General features: G+C 41.9%; 1 protein-coding gene and 1 pseudogene across 1 annotated transcript; both read left to right on the top strand.

The window, feature by feature from the left end:
* Positions 1–7,687: 7,687 nt before the first annotated feature.
* LOC136549470 (thioredoxin H-type-like) lies at positions 7,688–8,750 on the top strand. The gene is made up of 3 exons (XM_066540766.1): positions 7,688–7,851; positions 8,035–8,160; positions 8,341–8,750. The coding sequence occupies exons 1-3, from the start codon at positions 7,759–7,761 to the stop codon at positions 8,500–8,502; spliced, it is 381 nt and encodes a 126-aa protein (XP_066396863.1). The 5' UTR covers positions 7,688–7,758; the 3' UTR covers positions 8,503–8,750.
* A 5,855-nt stretch (positions 8,751–14,605) lies between these two features.
* Positions 14,606–15,286, top strand: LOC136551028 (thioredoxin H-type-like; annotated as a pseudogene).
* The last annotated feature ends 4,966 nt before the right edge of the window (positions 15,287–20,252 follow it).

Here is a 20,252-nt window from a genome sequence, read left to right as displayed (position 1 = left end):
ATCAGCCAATAAATAGTATTTTTCTCTCACACAAAAAAACCAACAGTACTTTCACCCATAGTTTATAAACCAAACCAAACCAAAGCGGTTATCTGTGTTGTGGTACTCCTACCTCTTGGTCCGTGCGCTCGGACGGGGTGTTTGGTTCCACGGACTAAATTTTAGTCCACGACACATTGGATGTTCGGATGTTAATTAGGAGGATTAAACATGAGTTAATTATAAAACTAATTACACAGATGGAGACTAATTTACGAGACGAATTTATTAAGCCTAATTAACCCGTCATTAGCATATATTTACTGTAGCACCACGTTGTCAAATCATGGACTAATTAGGCTTAAAAAATTCATCTCATAAATTAGTCGCAATCTATGTAATTAGTTATTTTTTAGTCTATATATAATACTCCATACATGTGTCAAATATATGATAAAATGAAAACTAAAATTCGGTCTACGGAACCGCCCTGTGACTTTAGCCGGAAGCGAGGTGCGGTGATGTGCATGCACCATATCATGCAGCAGTTCGACCGGATGAACAGCACTAAAAAATCAAAGGCAGTGCCTAGGGCTTGGGAATGCGGGATGCATGCAATGGACAGCAAGGTGGCGTGGCGGTCGTCGTCGTCAGAGCCTACGCCTGATGGAGCCTCGCTGACTGACTGATTGACAGGGAGGGAGAGAGACAGGCAGATCAGACGGCCGGAGTTGGTGGCCGGACACCGGACACGGACAGACATACGCGCGCGACGCGGCAATTCTTTTGACCTAGCTTGCAGCTAAGCTAGCTGCTAGCTGTTGGGGGTTCAACTTCAACTCAGAGCGTGTTTAGGCACCGTTTAGATCAAAAAAAAAAAATTTAGATTTTGACTACTGTAGCACTTTTATTTTTATTTGGTAATTAGTGTCTAATTATGGACTAATTAGGTTCGAAAGTTTCGTCTCGCGATTTCTCACCCAACTGTGTAATTAGTTTTTTTCGTCTACATTTAGTACTCCATGCATACGTCGCAAGATTCGATGTGACAGGTACTGCGCAAAAATTTTTGGGTTTTTGGGGCATATAAACGGAGCCTTAGTTGTCCAAACTTTGGAATTTGGGCTACTGTAGCATTTTCATTTTTATTTAGCAAATAGTATTCAATCGTGGACTAATTAGGCTCAAAACGTTCGTCTCGCAATTTTCAACCAAACTGTGTAATTAGTTTTTTTTTTTTGTCTACGTTTAATGCTCCATGCACGTACTGTAAGATTTGATGTGATGGATATTGTAGTATTTTTTTTGAAAGTTAGGATAGGAACTAAGGCCTTGTTTAGATCCCATCAAAATTCCAAATTTTTTCACTATCTCTCCATCCCATTAATTTTTGGATGCATGCATGGAATATTAAATATAGGTAAAAAAAAACTAATTACATAGTTTGGTTGTAAATTACGAGACGAATCTTTTGAGCCTAGTTAGTCCATGATCGGACAAAGTTTGTCAAATACAAACGAAACGTGTTACAGTGTCCAAATTGCAAAAATTTGTAATCTAAACCAGGCCTAAACATGCGCTCAACTGCCCTCCTGTATGTTGCTTCCTGCCGCCATATTTTATTGCAAAAAAGTTGTGAACTGCAGGCACGCACTGCTCTTCTTCTTCGACTCTTCTTGCTTGGCTTGCATTGCAAAGAAGAGGGATGTCCATGTGCAGATGCATGATTATAATGTGAATGTGAACCAAACCAACGGTAGTGCTTCTTAATTAACAATGGATTTAGTATGCCCTTCCGCGTACACGTACATTCATCAGCTGCTACTAGTAGTATATACATATTCTAATCCATCCGGCGTCGGTTGGCTGGGCATAGTTAAATGATGATTGTTTACAGGTAACGTGTCCACGTTAGTTTGACGACATGGACGGAGGCCGAAAAGCTCGGCAAACTATACTCGCAGTGTTCATGGCTTCTATACACTAGGGGGTGTTTGTTCTTACTTCTAAAATTCATGTCACATCGAATGTTTAAATACTAATAAAGAGTATTAAATATAGATTAATTACAAAATCAATTATATAAATAGAGGCTAATTTGCGAGATGATTTTTAAGCCTAATTAATATGTCATTAGCATATGTTTATTGTAGTACCATGTTGTTAAATCATGGACTGATTAGTCGCAAGTTGTGTAATTAGTTTCGTAATTAGTCTATATTTAATGCTCTATGCATGTGTCTAAATATTCGATGCGACACAAATTTTAGAAATGCCTATAGAAACCAAACAAAGTCTAAGGAATAGGGATACCAAGGAAAGCTTACTTACAAATTAAACTATTCTAATTAAGCATTGATTGTTGATAGGATGGCACGTTGCTTCACATTGCCGTTTAGCAGCTGCCAGGCGTTTGCATTGACATTGGCATTGGCTTCCGTGCACAGTAGTGTGACTCTGAAACAGAGATGTTGGGGTTTGCGTTTTTGTGGGTCCGCAAGATTCCTGGTCGATCATAGAGTTGTTAACAAATGAATGACAAAGCTAGCTGGCCCTTGATGAGTTACTCCAAACTCATAAAAAATGTATTATATAAAAAGAAGATTCTCTGTCACATTAAATTTATGATATATGTATGGAGTACTAAATATAGACGAAATAAAAAACTAATTGCACAGTTTGCTTTAACTTTACGAGACGAATCTTTTGAGCCTAATTAGTCAATGTTTGGACAATAATTCACAAATACAAACAAAATACTACAATAAAAAATCTTCGCTATATAAAATTTATCTGCGTAAACTTTGCCCAACTAAACACCCCCGGTGGATCGATGCAAATGAGAAAATTGTGCTCCTACTCGAACGCGTCGCATACACCTGCCTCGCTCCCTGCCTGTCTATGAATTTTTTATATATGTTTGTGATGGTGACGGCAGAGAGTAAAGGCTCGTCCAGTCCTGCTACCGACCGCACGCTTTGAATGTATGCTTGACGTCAGAATATATTGTCACATCTAATTTTAAGGACAAAATCGAGTGCACATCATATGTATGTCAGGATCAATTATTCATACATATAACAATGTTATGATAGTATCACTGCATTGTTCAAAACTTAAAAACTAACTTCATTACAAAATGACCCGTGGGTCTAAAAGAAAATTATATAAACTTTATTCAAACTCCAGTGGAAAGGACTCCATCTTCACAGGAATGTCGATTGGGGGCAGCACCAGCCTAGTGCACTTCATCGGGGTCGAAGGCACCGTCTTCAACGTACTCATCTTCGCCGTCTCCGGCGCCTGGGTGGGGTAGCAGGGGGGCAAAGAGGAAGGATGAGCACATCAAAATATACTCTACAAGTATAAAAAAGTATGACATGCGGGCCAACACAAGGAAAGGCTAACAGGGTTTAACACAAGCCCTTAAGCAACCCACCTATTACCTTAAACCTTAAGCACCTATTTAACTAGATGAGATCTTCCTTCACCTCAAAGAACCACTGTAACCAACACTCGATTCCCATCCAAGCACCACACCTGGATTCCATCCAAGCAAACCAACACTTGGATTCCATCCAAGCCTCCCAACTAAACCAGGGCCATCTAATCAAGAAGAAGTCTAGGCCGCTCTTGACCGTGAGCACGACTGATATATTAGTTTTACACTCTGCAGAGGTTGCACACTTTTCCCATGAGTCATGTTTCCCCATCACGCTTCACACTACCTAGGTGCTCAGCGGGGTCACACTACAAGGCCTTTACAAAGTCCCTCCAAGTCTGTTTTACACCTTCACTAAGGTTTTTAACCGCTAACAGTGGGTACCAACACCACTGCAGAAGCCCCCTCTTGTGCCATACAAACTAACCCGATGTAGCATAACTTGGAGGAAACTAATTACTTGGCTAGGGCCAGAGCCATATAGCCCTCGAGGTTGCGCTGTTAAGCTAGGTTACTTGTCCATGAACTGGTCCTTAGAATCCAAACAGGAATGAGCACAATCCATTCCACCAATTCCAACAATCCACCAGAAAACATTTACCCCAAATCTGGCACACACCTCCACCAAAACCAACCATCCTGTCGGATTCCTATTCACCATGTTGCTATAAACATTACCAACCCAAGTTGCATAAATCATTAATCAATATTAAATGATAACCTTTCCAACCCAAGACTGCAAGCTAAGCAAGACAGCTACCCAACCAACCCAGGTTACAAGGATGATAACATCAAGTTCTAGTAAACCCTAACATAGGATTCAAATTATGACTCAGCATGCAACTAATGATCTAACTACACTAACTCAAAGTAAAACAAATGTAGGAGCAAGATGGTCAAGGACACTTGCCTTCGAACTGGTTCGGATCAGAGGTGTTGAATTCCTAGTCCTAGAAGTTCACGGTGTCGGCACCTTCTGCGCACAAACAAGCATGGGCCCACAAAACAATTAAATAACAGTACACCATAGCACATTAAAAGTTTATAAAAACCTATACTAAACAGTAGTACTCGTCGCTACGATCGCGCGGATAAAAAGAACGCGAAAAATGGAGTTGAAACAGAGAAGTTACGGCCTCCCGAAGACCGGAGACTAATCTGTAGAGAAATTAGGGACTAATCCGCGAAACTAGAAAATATTTATTTGCAATCAGGTCCTTCTTCTTCCTTGGGTCGGGTACTGTAGCTGTTCGCGTGTACAGTGCTGGCCGGCTGGGAGGTCAGCAGAAAAGCACAGGGGCAGGGTGCAGGCCCAGCAGAGGGGCTAGGCGGCTGGCTGGGGAGGAGGCAGGGCCGACCGGGAAGGGGCGCGGCCGGCCAAAGAGCGGCGTCGGCGGCCAGCAGCAAGGAGCAGAGAAGAAACGAGGGTCCTGGCAATGGAGTTTGCTCGCCGGAGAAGGTAAATGAGATGGGAGTTTGCTTGCCCAGCAGAAGGTAAATGAGTTTGCGCCGTGCAAAAAAGATATACCACGGCGTAGAGAACGAAGAGATCTACCTCTGGGTGGTGGTGGTTGTCGCCGGATCGCGATGGTTTGCCCGGAAAAGCTCGCTGGAAGTTCGCCGGAAACTTAGCCTCTTTCAAACTTCGGCGTCCGATCTAGGAGGCTACGGGTGGCGGCTGCGGAAACGGGTTGTACTACCCTTGCATCGAGAGGAACACCGGCATATATATAGTCCTAGGATTTGGAAAAGTTTCAGAATTTCTTAATTTCGGAATTTATTTCCTGTTTAAAAATAATTCTAGGAAATTTCTGAAATCATATTTAAGACACGAAAAATCACAGAAATTAGAGAAAATTCTGAGAAAATTTCCGGAGGTAGATATGAACATGATGGATCAAAATATGGAGTTTGGAGCTCATGAAAAGGTTATTGGAAGGTTTCAATAAAAAGATTAAGCAGTGGAAAAAAGGAATTTAATTCTCGAAAAAGCGAGAAAAATTCCCGGGAGACTCGAAACGACTCCTAAACGTGTTTTGAAAGTTATCACATCATAAAACCAAGATGCAAACAGGATGAATGCAACAAAACAATTAAAGCCTATGTTGAATTGAGTTTTAATTGTAAATAGTTTTTCCTCCAACTATAAATTTGGTCATATCTCTACTCTAGTTCTATCAAAATTTAGAAACTTGCAAAAATTAAAAAGTTCGGGTGTTACATGCATGGCGCCGGGGTACCGGCCACGTCAACGCCACCTAGGATTCTCTGCTGTGCACGGCCAGGCACCTCGGCGCCAAAATATGTGTCGCCGAGATGTGTTACCTCGGCGCTAGAACTCATGGCGCCAACCTTCAGGGTCCAAAGATGAGTTTAAGTCTTCCAAGAGGCAAAACGTAAATTTTGTAAAAAAGAAAAAGTCGAATAGTAAAAAATTACGACCAGAAGTCACCCTCGCTGATCACCGTCAGTCCGTAATGGCATCTCTCCTCTCGCCGCGGCCTTGGACGCTCGAACGGACACACGGATGGCAATGGGACTCGCAGTCTGGCACACCGGAGTACTGGCCACAAGACCACGGGAACGAGACACTCAGGCTGCAGTCGACGTAATTTCCTTGTTCGGTTTTCACACAATTTAATCTTCCTAATTACTCCTTCCGTACATAAAAGAATACAGTTTTTATTTTTCAAAGAGCCAAGCGATTAAATATTTGACCACTCCTAGTGCTATATAAAAAAAATACTACTTCTTTCATTCCAAATTTTAAATCTTTCTCGGACATAGTTTTTATATGTATCTAGACATAATTCCTCACAAAAAAAAATGTATCTAAACATAATATATCTTTAGATACATAACAAAAAAATCTACATACCTAGAAAAGCTAAACAATTTACAATTTGGAACGAAGGGAGTAACATTTATGATACAAAACAAGTACCATTAAACTAATTATGAAATATATTTTCATAGTAAATCTAAGTTGGAGACATAAATGTTAATACTATTCACTACAAATTTGGTCAAAATTAAACTATTTTAACTTGCACAAATCTCATAGTTTTATTACTGTGTGGACAAAGGGAGTTTGTAGTAGTCTAATAGGTTACATATACATACTGGTAATTCATATAGTCATATGTTTTACTAAGAAGGATATTTTGAATACTCTTGAGATTAACTCTCGAAGGAAATGTAAATTTTGAGATCATGTCCCGATGGCAACAAGTGGAAGAGTCCAATTCAATATGAATTTATGAGAATGCTAAAGTGCAATGGGATTGTAATCATGGAATAACACCTTTCTGTTCCTGTGTTGCTATGTATAGTGATTGTAATCTTGGAATTATTCTATATTCTTGCTATTCTTTTTGAATTTGAAAGGCTCAAAATCGGCTGCATCTGCATGAGCCTCTTCTTGCTGGCTGCAGTAGCTAGGCTGTGAAGTAGCCGCCGATCAAACTGACTATTTGGCCGTCGTTGCAACCACAGTAGTTGGATAGCAGCCCCAAATAGCATGAGTTGTGGCAATTTATAACATTTTAACATTTTAAAAGAAAATTATAACCGTATTTGCTAAAAAATAACCATTTTTAAAAATAATCAAAAAGATAATAATGGTCAAGTTTCAAATACGTTGACCGGCTCGTTTGTGGAACGTAGGAACACGAAATTTTCTTGTCGCACATAGACCCCGTTCGTTTGGAGAAATTTTGGAAGAATCTAAATAAATCTGGAGTAATTTGTAAGAGAAAAACACTGTTCCAGAAAAAAAAAAAGAAGCGAATCGAGCCGGATTTTTGATGTGGTTACTGATTCATGTTCTTTATGTGGAAATCTTATGCATGCTCTTATAGCTTGATGTTGCAACTTTTGTGCAAAGTCGTATTTGATGTTTTATAAAAAAATTTGTACAAAACGGTAGCCGGTAGCAAGCAAGCCGTGCTCTTGTTTAAGCAAGCAACCAACGAGAAGCAGTAACCTCATCGTGCTCTTGTCTAAGTAATCAACCAACCCATACTATCCATTGGTGCACCGCGGTACACAGCAAATGGGTCGATGGATCAGTTACGGTTCGATCCAAGGTTGAACCACCCCATCGTGACACCGTATGTAGAGATGGAGCTCAAGACCCCGGAATACGAATAGCACCGGGCCGGGATCGGAGCGGCCGCCCAAGCTCCCTCGACCCCACACGTTGCTGCGCCTATAAAAGCCGCGGCTCGCGCCCCAGGTTAGGCCAGTGGCCACCAGCCAGCCGCCGAGAGAAAACCTTAGTCAGCATCAGAAGCTAGCTTTCGATCCCAGCGAGGAAGAAGAAGACAGCGAGAGGAATGGCGGGCGCGGCGGAGGGGACCGTGATCGCGTGCCACACCAAGGAGGAGTTCGACGCCCAGTTGGCCAAGGGCAACGAGGCCGGCAAGCTGGTACGTACGCCATTGATCTGTCTCCCTGTAATTTAATTTTCTCGATGATATGCCCGCGCTGTCTGTTCAACGATGAGTTTTTTGTTCCTGTTCTTGTTACTACTAACAATTCTTTCTAGCATTGAGCTTACTAATTTGTCAGCAACCTGTTTCATGTCCTCTACCCCGGCGTCGATCGATCAGGTGGTGATCGACTTCATGTCCCCCACGTGCGGTGCTTGCCAAGAGATAGCCCCGGTGTTCGCGGCGTGCGCCAAGGAGTACCCTACTAAAGGTGTCTTCCTCAAGGTCAACATTCTCGAACTGAAGGTGAGTACGTACGGTGTCGGTGTCGTCCCAATAATAGCCAATATATATAGGTGATTAATTAATTAATTCACCAAATCATGTGCATGCATTTGGTTTCAATTCAACCCGGCCCCATGATCGATCATGTCGTCGTCGTATGCTGATCATGCTAGGTGTGTTTCCTTGTTCGACGACGTACAGGAAGTTGCTAAGAGCTACAGCATCCAGGCGGCGCCGACCTTCGTCTTCATCGGGGACGATCTGACGCTGGAGAGCTTTGTTGGTGCCTATCCAGATAAGCTCCGCAACACCATCAAGGAGTTCATCGACAACACTTCTGCAGCCTCTGCGTCGTCCGCCTAAGGAGACGTATAGCAAACTAAGTATAGCATCTATCACCAGTCGTCAATAAGGGCCAACGAATGGCGTGGTAGCTAGCAGGAGGCACCGCCATTATCGATCAGTTTGGTCGTCTAATTAAATAAGTGATTATTGTGTACACTTATGTTCAGCTCGGAGTCGATATGTTGGCTCCCGCGCTGGATCGGTTATCGATCTGATGAGTACAGAATGTATGGAGATACTTCTGACTGGGGTTGCAATAATCCGGGTGTCTGCCTTCATGTCTCTACGAGCATGACTGAATGAAACACATGATGATGACAACGCAGAGCTGCTTGTATCCTTTGCCCCAGGCTCATCCCCAGCACATAAAGCTAAGCCATATACGGTGACAGTGAATTCCCTTCACAAATCCTATACCAATAACGCTAAAAATCACTTTAAATTATATTAATACTCTTGTTACATCATGTAGGAAACTTTAAATAAAAGATAATAAGACGTTAAGCCCTAGAGTTTCTAGACGTGGATAAAAGATGCACAATTAATAAGATCAAAGAGTAAATTTTAGTAGCGGTCCTCAAACTTGCCCCGAGTTCTCATTTGGGTCTTGGTACTTTTTGAAATTGCACATTCAGCTCCTTAAACTTTCGAGTTCTCATCCCGGTTGTGGTACTTGCAAATTGCACGTTTGGTTTCCTAAACTTATCTCGGGTTCTTATATATGTCTCGGTTTCGGTACATGCAAATTGCACACTAAGGTCCCAAGTTCCTAAAATTCTCATAAAAGGCAAGTCTATTCGGGATGAGGGGAGTAATTTAGAGTGGCGGATTTTGACATAGTGATGGACTAGGACTAACAAATAGTCATGTTAGTTCATATCATCTATAGATTAGTGGACTAACAATTAGTCTGCCTATTTGCATCCTTGGGGTCTAACAAATAGTCAACTAGTTGTTAGTCCTATAAATCCAAATAGGGTGATATGTGGTGGCTAAAAGATATATTACAAATACATATTTAAAAAATGAGAAAAAATGTAGGACTTTTGACAAAATTGTATAAGATAAAAAAATGTTTCTAAGGGTCACAAAGCTTGCACATTTTTTTTTGAGAGAACCAAAGCTTGTACATTTAAGACATTATTATATTTGTGACTAGAGTGATTATGTGCTCACTCTAGGTAGTCACAAATATAAGCAGTATATAGAACATTAGCACAGCATAAAAGGTGAAATTTTGATTCCAATTTCTATACAAGTAGCATTTTGTCATGATAAATATTATAAAAACACTACTCCCTCCGTTCCAAATTATAAGTCGCTTTGACTTTTTTTGGTACATCCATTTTGCTGCGTATCTAGATATAATAGTATGTCTAGATACATAGTAAAATTGATGAACCAAAAAAGTCAAAACGACTTATACGGTTTTTCTAAAAAATTTACTGATATCTAGAACTTAAGACGGAAGGAGTGCATATATCACACACATAAAGAGAGAGGAATCTACCCAGCCCTGTGTTCTCTTGGGCGAAACTATGTTTTCTTAACATACAACAATTAGCTCTGAAAAAAAAGAACATCCATGCTTCCGTCTTCGGATACAGAGAGGAAGCTTATGCTAGATACACGATCCATTTTTTTTCCTTAAAAAATGTAACATAGATGAAGCCTTGCACAAATTTGACAAAATTTGTTCCCATGCATGAATCCATGCATGGTATGCAATTGTGACATGAATCATGCATGCGCGCCCAGTGTGAGGGTTAGCAGCCAATATACTACATGTATATATGCAAGGTTCCCATGCATGAATCCATGCATGGTATGCTGTCTGTTCAACGATTAGGATGAGTTCTTGTTCTTTTTTTTCCCCCGACAATGATGATGAGTTCTTGTTCTTGTGATGCAACAATTCTACAGCCTCTGACATTGAGCTTTATCAACCAGTCTCACCGGCCTACCCCTTATCATCAGGTGATCATCGACTTCGTGTCCCCCTCGTGCCCTTATCATCAGGTTCGACAGGAAGTTGCTGACTTCTACAAGATCGACGGGATGCCGACCTTCGTCTTCATCAAGAACGGCGAGACGCTGGAGACCATTGAAGGTCCCGAGAAGGATGAGATCCTGGACGCCATCAAGAAGTACATCGGCACTCCTGCCTCGGCGTCCGCCTAAGGACGACGTACATGTATAATCCAGCAAATATATAGCATCACCAGTGTCGTCAATAAGGGCCAACAAATCAATAATGGCGTGCTAACTAGCTAGCACTTAGCAGCAGTATAGGCACCGCCATCATCGATCAGCATGCAGTTTGGTCTAAGTGATTGTGTACTATGTTCAGCTTGGAGTCGATCCCGTGCTGGACCGGTTGTCTTATCGATCGATCTGATGAATATAATACAGTATATATGTATGGACACTTTCTGACTGGGGTTGCAATCCGGATGCATCTCTGCCTTCATTATTAATTATGACTGAATGAAATACATGATGATGACAATCTGCTTACTATTATTAATTGGCGGCTCTAATGTAACATTAATCCTCATGATACGTGTTAAGAAAAAAAAATCTTAAAAGCTCTTGTATATTCATAAGCATCTGGTCATTAATTTACTAGACTCTAACAATTATCGTTAATAATAACCATTGGATCTATTTTTAACAATTACCACCACTTTATGCCATTATGAAAAATAAATAAAATAATCATATAAAATTGCGTCTAAATACCCACTTTAGCCATTATAAAAGACAATTTAAATTAACATATTAAATTTGCATCTATATTATTCACATTTGTCATCGTGAAAGATAATTTAAAAATAAATCCTAACTTTGCATTTAAATAACTCACCTCTTTGATTATAATTTATAAAAGATAATACGGTAACCCTTAAGTTCTCATCTAAATTAGAACATATGTTGCTATAAAAATAATATAAATAACCCCTTTAATTTGCATCTAGATATCCATCTCTATTGTTATGAAATATAAACTACATATGTGCTAAAATATCCCTTGCCAAGTTGAAAGACCCATGTAGGGGTCATGTCAATGCACAGTCAACGTGCCACGTCAGCGTACATAGCGGGTTAAGGCCCGTTTGGACCTAGATAATACACAAAGCCAAGTTCATAGACCTAGAAATAACATTTGAGAGTAGATGGACCTAGCTAGGTGACACCCCTTGCCAAGTTGAAGAACCGACCTTATATGTAGGGGTCACGTCAATGCACAGCCAGCATGCCACGTTATCGTTAAGAGCGGTAGGAGCCGTTTGGATCTCGATGATATCTACAAGTTCATAAACCTAGAAATAACATTTTAAGAGTAGAGAAACTAAGAGACATCCCCTGTCAAGTTGAAGAACAGATCATGAATTTCCATGTATGGCACACGTAAACATAGGCATCTACTAGGCCTTGTGTTCTCTTGGGCGAAACTGTGTCTTCTTATCATGCAAGTAGCTCGTCTTCGGATACAGAGGAAGCTAATTATGCTAGATATAGAATCCATTTTTTCTTTTAAAAATGTAACATAGATGAATCCTTGCACAAATTTGACAGAATTTGTTACCCACCTATAATATGATAAAATTGTGCTTTGTAGTACACTATTGCTGTATTTTTCAAGGCCAAAATCGATTACGAGTAACTAAACGGAGTGCATATGCCCTGTGCCGTCGTATCTTACTGGTGGCTTTTCTTGGGCCTCCCATTTTGCACGATAAGAGAAACCGCACCAGTGGATGCTTGATGCTTCCAGATATTACGTAAATGCGAGTAACTGTGATCGTACAAATTAGATGCGAATGTGGAACTCAGATCACTGATAGCTACACCTCTCCAAATACCAAATTCCTTGTTCCAATTGCAGAGCACCAACAGAATATGATGTTCCAAGGATGATGACATGCGTTAGATATCAAGTTCAATTTGTAAAGTAGTCATTTCTTCCCAACAATAATGTGCACAAATGCAGCTTGATGACAAAATTAAAATAGCAGCGAACTTCTATTATTCATTGACACCCAAGGTATATATGGTTTCTACTTTCTACTCTTTAATTTGCATCTTCCTTAGTTGGGGTTCATACATTTTATTTTATATGAGTAGCAGTTATCAATAGAAACACGTCAATACCCTAATTAACGCACAAAGAAATCGTTGAGTGCAATGGCGGCAACCACCCTTACTTTCCAATAATATCTCAAATGGTACATGGTGGATAGTGCACGGCTCATATATATAGTTTCCCTTTGCAATAAACATTATATCACTTTACATGTGGGGAGTACTAAGCATAGCTTAATTAGTCATGAGGGAATATGTGTGGACTATGGTTCAATTCCTTTTCCGACAATGTATGGACAAGTGCAGCTTGATGATAAAATGAAAATAGCAGCGCACACTTCTCTATTCATTGACACTCGATGTATATATGTATGATCTCTACTCTTTCCATCTTCCTTAAGTTTGCCGGGGTTTATACATTATTATCAATAAAAACACGACAATAACACGTTACTACAAAGAAGTCTTTGGGTGGCAATGGCAAACCATCCTCACCTTCCAATAATAATATATCTGAAATGGTACATAGGTAGTGCACGACGATACTATACTTCCCCTTTGCTACGAACTTATACGTCTATGGGGATATGCAGTGGCGGATGCACGATGCGGGATAAGGGGGGGCTAAAACAATGGAGATGTTGATTTGTATGAAGATTTAATGGTGAAATCAAGCTTTTGCTACAGTGATTAATGGTGAAATCAAGCCATTAGGGGGGGCTGGAGCCCCCCCAGACCCCCCTTTGGATCCGCCGCTGGGGATATGTGTCAAGTTAAAGTACAAAGGATTTTGAGAAGCAGCTTCGGGTGTTTAGCACATGGGGACTGATGGCTTCATCAATCTCAAGACTTATCAGCCTAATCTATAACAAATGTTTACACTATATGTTTGTTAAAGTACAAAGAGTTCTTAACTTGCACATAACTTATACTCCCTCCGTTTTATTTACATGTCATATTAGTTTTGTTCAAAGTCAAATATTTATATTTTTTATCATTAATTTACAAAATATATAGGTTCACCGTACCAGACCTATGTTTTTAATTAAATTCACTGTGAGAATACTTTCATAATGTAAATTTGTATATTGTAAAACTATAAAAAGGGTAATATTATTTTACTTAGGATAAACCTAATGTTACATGTAAAAACAAACAGTGGGGAGTACATGTAATTTCTTACTCCCCAATCACATTGTCACAGACATCAAGACAGTAGTTATTTTTTCTAAGAACATCGCAACAAAAGTATTACCATTAATTCATAAATAAAAAATAGAAATTTAGATAATATTATTAAACTGTTTAAACGGGAAATTTAGACATAGTAGCAAAAAAATACCATACATTTCTTTTTTTTAAGTTAATTAAAATATGCAAAAAGATATTAATGTTTAAGTTTTCCAGTACACCGACTACTTGATTCAAACGGTTTAATTAATTTGTTGCTTATGAAGTACTCCAATTTCAAATTACAAAACGTTTTGACCTTTCTAAACACATTGCTTTTACTATGTATATAGTAGACATAGTGTATAACTAAATACAGAGCAAAATTACATATTAAAAAAGATAAAACATCTTATATAATAATTTGGAGCAGAGGGTGTACAATTTTTTTTTCTATCGCACCGAGGATTTTCCAGAACGGCGACCGTCGACAAGTGCACACCGTCCCTCGGTCCCTGCCGAGACAGGCGCGACTGCGGCCCGAGCGACAGGCACACCGTATCAAGCAGAGAGTTGAAGACCTCGGAGTCGGAGAATAACAAACACAGGGCCGGGGACGCGCCGGGCGCCGCCCGCCGGCAAAGCTCCCCCGACCCCGACGCGACCCAACTGGCCGACACGTACTCGCGCCCCTCCCGGCTCCCACCTCCCACCTCCCAGTCACTGCGCCTATAAAAGCCGCAAGGCACGCGCCCCAGATGAAGCCACCACCACCACCAACGCAATCTCTGCGAGGCAGCCCCGGCCCCGAGAGGAACCTTGGTCAGCATCAGAAGCTAGCTTTCGATCCCAGAGAGGAAGAGGAATGGCGGCCGCAGAGGGGGCGGTGATCGCGTGCCACACCAAGGATGAGTTCGACGCCCAGATGGCCAAGGCCTACGAGGCCGGCAACCTGGTACGTACGCGCGCGCGGCCCCGATCGATCACCATCTTGTTCCTGTGATGGCACAGCTGATCTGCGTCGACGTTTTGCACCTGTAACAATTCTACAGCCAATAACATTTTGAGCTTAATTTGTCAACCTGTTTCTTTCACCGTACCTGCCCCTCAGGTGATCATCGACTTCATGACCTCCTGGTGCCATGGTTGCCAAGAGATAGCCCCGGTGTACGCGGAGTACGCCAAGAAGTACCCTGCCGCTGTCTTCCTCAAGGTTAATACTGAGGAACTGGAGGTGAGCGAGCGCAGTGTCCCGAAGAATCCCCACACATAGGCGATCGATTCACCCAATCTTGCATTTGATTTCAACCCCAACCCAACGACTTCGTCTTACGCCGTCGTACTGATCATGCTGTGTTTCCTTGTTCTACACTACACGTACAGGAAGTTGCTAAGAAGTACAACATCCATAGCTACCCGACCTTCTTCTTCATCAGGAACGGCGGGACGCTCGAGAGCTGTGATGGTGCCGATCCGGAGAAGCTCGAGGACACCGTCAAGAAGTACTACGTCGTCGGCGCTAGCTCCTGCCTCGGCGTCCGCCTAAGGAGATAGTACTACTGGCAAATAGCATCACCAGTCGACGTCAATAAGGGCCAACAAATAAATGGCGTGCGTGCTAGCACTTAGCAGTAGGCATCGCCATTATCGATCAGCAGTTTGGTCTATCTGATTAAGTAGTAATTGTGTACTATGTTCAGCTCGGAGTCGATATGTTGGCTCCCGTGCTGGACCGGTTATCGATCTGATGAATACAATATGTATGGATATACTTGTGACTCGGGATGCAATAATCTGGATGTCTGCCTTCATTTCTCTTCGAGTTTGACTGAATGAAGAATGAAATACATGACGATGACAGCCCTAAGCTTGTATCCTTTATTTGTCCCAGGCTCATCATCCCTTTCCCTGCACATAAGCTACTAAGCAATATGGTGACAGTGATTTCCTGTCAACGAATGATCCTCCTCCCAAACCTTACCAATATTACAGATACATGGATTTTGTAGACTCAAGAAAAAGATACATACATGGATTTTGTTCATCAAGATGTATTCGATCAAACTTTACTAAAGATGGATCATTGTTTTCCATTAATATCTCAAGCTAAAAGTGTTAAAACAAATGAAAGGAATATTTCTTCCTATGTGATCATGTATAGTGATATAAAATTCCCGGACCAACGCGCGGGCTATCATCTAGTAAGATCAAAAGATGAAAGCCAAATATGAATTCGCTATGTCACAGAAATGATACAATAAGAAGATATAATCCTTATACAACTTGAACTTAGATTTCAACTAAATACATATCAAAGAACCATATATAAAGATGCAGTACAAATTAAGGATGATATATTCACACGATAATGATATATGACGATCGTCCGGATGGGAACGGACGCACCCAAAGCCGCGCCGAACCGACCCGCCCCTACCGCACGCCGTCTATCAGACGCTGTCTCCCGCACTCATCCTTATCCTCTCCTCGCTCACTCTCGCAGCCGTTCCTCTCCTCGCTCACTCCCGCAACCGGGACGGACGCCGTGCTCAGTCGCTGCCGCCCCGTCCACCCGCCGGCGCTCCTTCCCTCCCTCCCGCGACTCCTGTAACACCCCTGGTGTTTAGCTTCCACATTTGCACTGCATTTCATAAACATGAGCATCATGCATCCATTCGTGAACTTATAGCACATGAAACATAATTTCGAAACATTGTAACGTGTTGTATATTTCATGTGTGTTGTTCTTTTATGAAATGTAAAGTGTGCAACACTTAAGTGCAACATGTGCCACTCACTTAGTGAAACAAGATTAGTTAATACTATGCAACAAGATCATGAAACATGTGAAACATGACTATGAAACAATTGTAACATTTCATGTGTTTTTCATTGTTTCAGTACATACCTTGCTTGATTCTTGTGTGACCAATGTGTGGTGTGGTTAATAATCATCCTAAGTAACTTAGTTACACCTAGAATGTCATTAGGAACAATGTTCATGTGGATCATTTTGCCTAATTAGGTTTCCAAGTCATGGTTGACCAATTTGGAACCCTAGAGCTCCTGTGTTTGACTGTTTAAAATGTGTGGCTTAGGATGTTTGCATGTCTGAGCAACCTAAAGCAAAGTTGTAGAGGATTATGTAAGGAACAAAAGTTATTTTATGGCCATCTCATGAAAATGTGCACAACATGCCCAAAAAGGTCCCACAAGTCAGCTTTGAAGGTGGATTCAACACTTGAAATTATTTCTAAGTCCTAAGTGCAATTTCAGTTTCATGTACCCTTGTTTAGAGCTCTGTAGTTCGCAAACAAAGCCAAATCAGCTCGAGCTCCGATTGTAAGAATTATAGTTCACATGTAGACGTTCAACTTTGTTAATTACCTCTTGAGCTAGATCATCACGGTTTAGGAGATAATCATCGTTGAAATTCGCCTGTCAGTCGGGACTGTCGATTCTGAAATGAAATTTCAGACTCGCTACAGTGACCGACCGGCGTCAGGCCGTCGCCGCCGCGTGTCCGCCACGCGCTCGGCTCGCCCTGACCGCACCACGCGCTGGCCGCCTTGAAGTGGAGCATGCCCGCACGCCCTCTGCCCTCCCATTCACTCTCTTTTCTCCTCCTTCGCCTTCCATCGCGAGCAGCAACCGACCAGCAGCTCCGCCATTGCTCCGTCGTGCTCGTGCCTGCTCGCCGGGTCACCACCGCCAGCTAGCTTCCGTCCAGAGCTCCGCAGTGCCCTCCTCTAACTTGTCAGCCTTCTAGCCGCGACATCCGAGCCCTGGGTGAGAGCCATTGACCGTTTTTCCGACGCCGTCGCCATGGCCGTACCTCGCCGGAGCTAGCGCTCGTCGTGGCCGGCCGCCTCCGCTCCCTTACTGCCTCTTCTAGTGCGCGCATGGGGACCCTTAGGAGCCGTAGTGTCTACCTCGAAGACGTAGTCACGGGATTCACCGCCGTTGAGCCGGAACACGGCCGCGCGCCGCCGTGCGCCATGGCCGAGCCGCCGAGCTCCGTGGCCGGGGTACCTAGAGACCAGTAGGGTTTGCGGTTAGGGTACCAATCGACGTGGTAGGTCTAGGCGGTCACGTTGGTGCCGTTTTCGTCGCCGGTGAGGTCACCGTCGGCGAGCTGCGCCGTCTTCCGCGCCGTCACAGCCGTGTCCTCTGTTTCGTCTCGCTGACCGGTGGGGTCGGCTGTCAGCCGGGTCCCACACGTCAGTGGCTAGGGATTCTTAAGCTAGTTCAAAAATGCAGTTTTGAATGCTGATTTGATATTTTTGTATCTCCTGTTTTGTAGATCCAAATTGAGTAATTCCAATTTTGTTAGACTCACAGTTAGGTCTAGTATTTAAGAAAAATATGTCTTGAGCACTTTATGTAGAAATTTTGGATGAATTAAATAGGAACTTGAAATGTGTTTTTGAATGCATGCAAACTTGTTTGAATCATATCTTGAGTTTCCTTGATCCAAAAATTGTGAAATTTTGTGGGTAAGCTAGTCTTCCTTAGTAGAAGCTCTGGTTAAAATTTGAGAGTCATTGCATATGTAGTTGTTGAGTTATAGATTTTCTTTTTATCATTGGTAGATACTTGGGTGAATTTTTGTAAATTAATTATGAATCCTATGGCCATGAAACTTGGTATGTAGTATCTTGGTACCTTATAGATGGTAGGAAAAATATGAAATCTGTTGCTTGACACTTTTCCCTAAGGTTTCCTAATTATGCTATTTTTAGCCATTCTGCCTTACCATTTTTGTGTAGGTTGTTATACTTACTCAAATGGTGTGAAATTTTTATGGTAGTCTACTTAGAGCATGAAGTGTCTACTGTAATTTTTGTAGAATTAATGGGGTAGTTTTCATATATGTTTACTATTTCCACTAATTAATTAAATAAATTAAGAAAGGTAGTAAAAGAAATGTTTTGGTGATGAACACTTTACTTTCTGGTGTTCTTGTGATATGTGTGATATATCAGTAAAGTTAGTTTTGTCCAATTAAGTGTTTATATCATAAGTTAGTAATTAATTGTTTGCATTATGTCCCTCTGGACAGATCTGGGGACTTTGAAAAGTTCCCCATGATAGTTTGGTTTTCTGTGAATGAGTTGAATACAAGAGTTGTAGATAAATTAGGTAGCTAGCACCTGTCAAAATTTGAGGGCATTTGGCCCAGTAGTTTAGAAACTACAGCTGTTTAAAGTTAGGTTGCAGTTTTTGGCTGATTCTCTGCCTTGTGAGGACATGAGGAATTCGACCTGGTAAAGGTTTGAATCATACTTTGAGGTTTGAAAATGTATTGTAGACAATTTTATAAGTTTTCCAGATTGTCTTGTTGCATATCATTTGGATTTATAAATCTCTAGTTATGGCTAGTTTACTGCACCGCTGCATAGTATTCATCTTGCTGAAATGCAATTGCTTGAGTGTATGTGGTTGCAATGTTCTCGTTGATTGTTTAGGGGTTAGCCTAACTTGAGAATATGCTTAGGTGCAGGTGCTAGGTCATTAACGGAAGATGAGCAATTATACCTTAGGTTGTATAAACGTGGTAAGTGAAAGTGATTTGAATAGGGCTTAAGTTGGAATATGCAAACTACAGCGAACATGTGCATTCCCCGAGCATCCCCGACATTCGTACATGTGCATCCATGATATTTATCTTGCGTATTCATGCAATAGGTGTGCCGGAGGGAGTGACGTTGCTGGAGTTCGAGGGAGCCAACCAGGAGGAGGAACCCGAAGTGCAGGAAGCCGACGAAGCAGTCGCCGCGGAGGAATTGCCCGAGTGCCCTGACCACCAGCCTTCCTCGTTCCTGAAAGGCAAGCCCCGGAGCATATTAAGCCTCCTATGTTTTCACAAATACATTGAGTATCTTTTATTGTTGATGATGCATTAAGTATAGGAATTGGTTGAAACCAATTGCTGCATTATATCCTTCCTTGTCCAGATATCGCACTGGAATCCTATTTAAGTTCAGGAACGGGTTAAATGCTTAGCCATGCTTAGTGCGGTAGAAGTCAGGTGATTTCCTGTCACCTGCGAGCTTTAGGATGAGGTGGATCACGGTTGGCTATATTTGCTATCGTAGAAAAGAACCATGTAAATAATGAATTAAGACCGGGCGGGGTCTTGTGTAGGTTTGAACATAGTGACTCCGTCTGAGTCGTTTAAGGACCGATACGCTGTACGTCCTCATGTCATGTTGAACGCAGCCTAACACTTAGCTGGCCGGATAAGTCGTTCCGACCGCGAAGCCTAGTAGCTCGATTCAGGCCGGGAACGCGAGCAGTGGCGGCACTCTGGAGGTAGTAAGGATGTGCGGAGAGCCATTGGCATAAGTCCAAGGCGGGTTAGAGTCCCGAACAACCTTGGCAGAGTGGTTCTCTGAGAATGCCGATCTGTTCGGACCCGCGACTCCTGAATTGTACCAAAGGTGACTTGTTGCGACCCTGACGGGGGAAGCAGGGTTTGTGTTTAGGAATAACCCTCCAGCTGGATAGGA

Source organism: Miscanthus floridulus, chromosome 4 (assembly GCF_019320115.1).
Source record: "Miscanthus floridulus cultivar M001 chromosome 4, ASM1932011v1, whole genome shotgun sequence".
NCBI lineage: Eukaryota > Viridiplantae > Streptophyta > Magnoliopsida > Poales > Poaceae > Miscanthus > Miscanthus floridulus.
This window is presented reverse-complemented; position numbering and strand designations above follow the sequence as displayed.